General features: G+C 46.4%; 1 protein-coding gene across 3 annotated transcripts in view; it reads right to left on the reverse strand.

The window, feature by feature from the left end:
- Nucleotides 1–5,000, reverse strand: part of LOC143283685 (protocadherin-1-like) — a 336,037-nt gene that overhangs the window by 259 nt on the left and 330,778 nt on the right. For all 3 annotated transcript variants that reach the window (XM_076589918.1, XM_076589916.1, XM_076589917.1), the window contains one exon: nucleotides 1–2,891. This exon is cut by the window's left edge and continues 259 nt beyond it. In XM_076589918.1, the coding sequence (XP_076446033.1) occupies nucleotides 2,071–2,891 (821 nt within the window). In that variant the 3' untranslated portion in view covers nucleotides 1–2,070. The remainder of the gene's footprint in view (nucleotides 2,892–5,000) is intronic.

A 5,000-nucleotide genomic window follows, 5' to 3' on the forward strand; every position in this document is an offset into this window, starting at 1 on the left:
TTAAAAATAAACATTGCAAAGAGAAGGTGAGACACACACTGAGAGATATTGATGAATAGATCGCTCGATGGATAGATATACAGAGAGAGAGATAGATAGACGGAGGGAAGAGAGAGAGAGAGAGATAGACGGAGGGAAGAGAGAGACAGACAGAGAGAGACAGAGAGAGAGATGGGCAGAGACAAACCAATGTAGCATTTGCTGCTACCATTTTTTTTTTTTTAAACTCCGATGACACACGTTAGCGAACATTATAAACAGAAGAAATACCACAACTTATGTCGAACTCAAGGAAGAGATCAGTCACCATTATCACCAAAATGCAGTCACCATATGGGCGTGTCCGTTGTGCAATGTTCGTCACACGTGGACGGCTCTTCCGGGGAAGGAGGGACGGGGGGAGGTGAGGGGGGCCGTGTGTGTGTGTGTGGGGGGGGGGGGGGGGGGGGGGGGAATGAGGGGGGAGAAAAAAGAAGGTTCATGCGCTTTTTTGAGCAGCGATTGTTTGAAAGCCGTCTTGATCAGCAACGTCAATACATCAAAACATAGAACGCACGATAGAAAAAAAAAAGGGAAAGAAAAGACAAACAAACAAACAAACAAACAAACAAAAAAACACCAACAAATTCCATTGAAAAAGTTGACTGACAAACTTTTTTTTTTTTTTGTTTCTGAGTGACGAACAGCGGGGGGTTAGCATCGCGTAAACAGAACAACAACAACAACAATAATGATGATGATAATAATAATAATAATAAATATCACAAAAGTCGCACAGGCGTTAACATCAACGTCCACAACAAAAACCAATGGTCACGGGCTTCGGTTGTGACAGATGACAGAAAGGATTTTTCTTCTTCTTTCATATTACTTCATTTTATTTTTGTTAGTGTTTGCTGGTGGTTTTTCTTTTTTTCTCTCCCCGCTTCTTTTGCTTGATGGCAGCAGTGACTGCTAATGACTGTGGAAACATAAAACAATGACAATGAAGCCGTGGAATTATCGCTCTTGGCGGAAAAAGACTGGTTGTAGAGGATGCAACCTTCGGCAGAAATCATAATCCCACGGAATATTCTCTCTCTCTCACTCTGCGAGGTTCATAATTATATATACCTTCTGCTTTCTTTCTTTTTTTCCTTTTTTTTTTTAATTCGGCTTTATTATTAAGACACCTGCAATATACGGCTGGCAGTTGCCAATGTGAAAATCATTACATGACGTCAGCAATTGCACTCACACCCCACCCCTTTTCACACACGCGCACGCACAAACACACTGCTGACTGTGGACTTTTTCACATCTTTTTTTTTTCTCCCCCCCATATTATAGCACGTCGTTTTGCGCATATTCCCAAAAGCGTTTACGTAATATCCAGATGAGTCAGGCAACAATAACATGTCTGTTTTCATTGTTGCTGCGGGTTATTGTTGTTGTTGTTGTTGTTGCTGTTGTTGGGTGTTTTTATTTATTTATTTATTTATTTATTTATTTATTTATCTTCGCGATTGCACTGTGAGTCACGACTATGGTTGCTTGTGGAAAGGGCTGAAGCAGGTAGGTCTGGGGGCAGTCCGGCAACGTCTGTTGGGAGCACAAGCCAGCTGTATCACTGTCTGTCTCCTTGCGCATGGAGACGGGTCAGCTGGCTCAGAAACGAGAAGAGAGGAGAGGAATCAGTTCGTCTGGCTTGGCTACATAATTATGTGATTGACGTTTTCACCTTCCTCCGTCACGGACAGAAAATCCTGTGACTGATTGAAAGTTCCCAGTAGGCTAGGACCCACACGATCCTGTGACCCAAGTTCCCAGTAGGCTAGGATCCACACGATCCTGTTCCCGTCGACAGAAGCAACACGATCCTGTGATTGAAGTTCCCAGTCGGCTAGGACCCCACACAATCCTGTGATTGAAAGTTTTTCATCGATAGACAGAATACACACGATCCTGTGACCTAGGTTCCCACCGGCAAAGACCCACACAGTGGCTTTTTGCTCACAGAAAACATTATTTATATTAAAAAAAAAGAGAAAAAAAAAACACAACCACCCAACTTCCCAGTCCCCCACCAGCCTACACCATCATGTTACTGAAACCGCCCTCGTCTCTATCCCCACCACCACCTCGGGGCAGGTCTTCGTGGCTGAGGATGTAACTCCCAGAGCTGGTGCTGGTGGAAGTAGTTCTGTCATCCTCGTCCCCAACACCACCACCAGTAGTAAAGCTAGGCGACCCCCACCTCCCCGCGCCCCGGACGACCCCCACCATCTTCTCCGGGACCCCGACACCCAAAGGAAGCGAGGGGGCCACGGGGCCGCCGCCCTTCACCAGGCTGGTGGAGACCCCGCCATACCCGGCCTGGTGGCTGCCCGGCCCGTGTGAGTGCAGCACGCTGCGGTAACTGTTCGTCGTGGTGGTGGCGGCAGGGCCGGGCGGGGACGGGGACATCGCTGACGACGACGTCGTCGTCCCCCCGCCACCGCCACCGCCGCCGAAGGTGGAGAATGTCCGCTCCATGGCGGCAGGTGCTGGGGCAGGCTCCTCCAGGATGTCAGGGGGCGGCGGAGGTAGGAAGTCCGGGTCCTGGTCCGTGGTGCTCTCGCCCAGATACTCGAGGTTCCCCGAGAAGGACACGTGCGGGAGTCCTCGGGATAAGGACGACGAGGAGGAGGGCGGGCGGGAGGCGGTGGTGTTGTTGTTGTTGCGGCCTCCGTAGTGATGATGAGGATGAGGTTGAGGGTGGTGGTGGTGTTGATGACGACCCTTCACCGGAAGCGCGTTACTGTGACTTCCGGCGGCGAAAGAGGGCGCTGGCGCAGCGGCGGGGTTTCTCGAGTAGGTGGAGGAGGAGGGGTGTGGCGGTGGTGGGTGATGATGGTACAGGCCTGGTCCCTCTGAAGAGGAAGACAACAACAACAAGAAAAAGTGAGTTCAAAACATTTGACGAAGATATTGGCCTAATATTCATGAGTCGATTCTTCTACGATGTTCTAGTGGTGACATCGCGGAATTACACAGCAAAAATCAATATACACACAAAGAAGAGAGAGAGACAGACAGACAGAGACAGAGACGGAGACAGAGAGAGAGAAGAAAAAGAAAAGAAAAAAGCATTGACAAAACACGCCCATTCTTCGTGGGAAATCAAAGAACGTACATACATATTCATGTTTCGTGAATTCTTTACACACGTTATCAATCAATATCTAATCACTGATAACTTATTAGCCAAATAAATCATGGTTGAGATACAGGCGAGAGAGACAGACAGACAGGGAGACAGACAGAGACAGACAGACAGACAGACAGATCGAAATCGAGATCGAGAAAGACAGGCATAATCATGCAGACAAACTGAGGGATTATACTGTCAGCATACGTAAAAATAAAATGTAAAAGATTAAACACACACACACACACACACACACACACACACACACACACACACATACCCCCATCCCACCCCCCACACCAACATACACACAGCGGCAGACAAACTGACTGTTAGCTGATAGAAGAAGCGAGACACATGACATGTATCCCGTGAGAACCTCGACACATGTGCACACACAGGCTCAACACAATCAGTCGCAAGGCCCGTTGTCTCGCATGAAAGTACTCTCAAACACATGCACGCATGCACATGCATGCATGCACGCGTGTTCGCGCGCGCGAGCACGCACGCACGCACACACACACACACACACACACACACAAACGCTCGCGCACGCGCGAACTAGACAAATATTCTTCAGCATGAAAGCATGACAGGTCATAAATATATCGTGTAAAATCGATGTGCATCAACTGTTATCGTGGGAATGTCACCGGCATGTGACATTTATCCTGGTTTTTATTTTTCGTTTTTGCTGTTTTTTTGTTTGTTTTTTTTTCCCCCCATTCCTCTGTCTGTAACCAGCTCTGCCTCAGACTCTCTTTCTCGTTTGATGATGGTGGAAGAGAGGCGGGAGTTGGGATGGAGGGGATGGGGGGAGGGGGGGAGGGCGGGTGTATGCGTGGTGTGTGTGTGTTTGTGTGTGGGTGGGTGCGTGCGTGTGTGTGTGTGTGTCGTGGGGGGGGGAGAGGGAAGAGGAAAACAGAAAAGGTAGAAATCTACCCCCAAAAATGCATAACTAACAAGCATTTACATTTAACAGTAACAATTCAATAATAGTGTGTGTGTGTGTGTGTGTGTGTGTGTGTGTGTGTGTGTGTGTGTGTGTGTGTGTGTGTGTGTGTGTGTGTGTCTGTGTGTGTGTGTGTGTGTGTTGTGATGTTTTGGTTCCTCATCTACGTTTCAATCCCATCTTTTTCTTCTTCATCTTTTTTTTTATTCTTCATCTTTTTTTCTTCATCTCCTTTCCTTTGTCAAATGTATGACACTATCAAAAGATGATCGTTCTTATCTAATACCAGTGATAAGCACCACAAGCTCCCGCCCGTCTCCCGTTTAATTCTCTCTCTCTCTCTCTCTCTCTCTCTCTCTCTCTCTCTCTCTCTCTCTCTGCCTTGAACAAGGAATAAGTACCACCACTCTGTCTTACCATAAAGCCACCGTAATCCCAACCACTGAATTATTTACCATTGTCTTTTCATAAGTGAACAGTACTTATATGTCTCGTCTCCTCTTCAACTCGCTCAATTTCCTAACCTTTTTCCCTTTCTTTTTTTAAAATATTATATCTATAACTAAACGAACCTTCGACTGTGTCAGTCAAGTTGCGCAATATCAAATAAACGTAGTTTTTTTTTTCTTGTAATGAAAAAAAAAAACCGTAAAGAAGCTGAAGATATCAAGTTAAAGCCATGAAATGATGATAGCAAGAAACGCATCATTCCAAGTCTTACCTTATCGTATGAAGGGAGTTTGGTTAATAAATCAGTTACGAACGTCAGGAAATAAAACAGACAACAGCACGAGTTATCGAAATCGGTTTTAACAATTATCATCATCCTCACTGCAAGAATGTGAGAGAGGAGAAGAAAGTATAAGAGAAGTAGTT

This window comes from Babylonia areolata, chromosome 7 (genome assembly GCF_041734735.1).
Source record: "Babylonia areolata isolate BAREFJ2019XMU chromosome 7, ASM4173473v1, whole genome shotgun sequence".
Taxonomy (NCBI): Eukaryota; Metazoa; Mollusca; class Gastropoda; order Neogastropoda; family Buccinidae; genus Babylonia; species Babylonia areolata.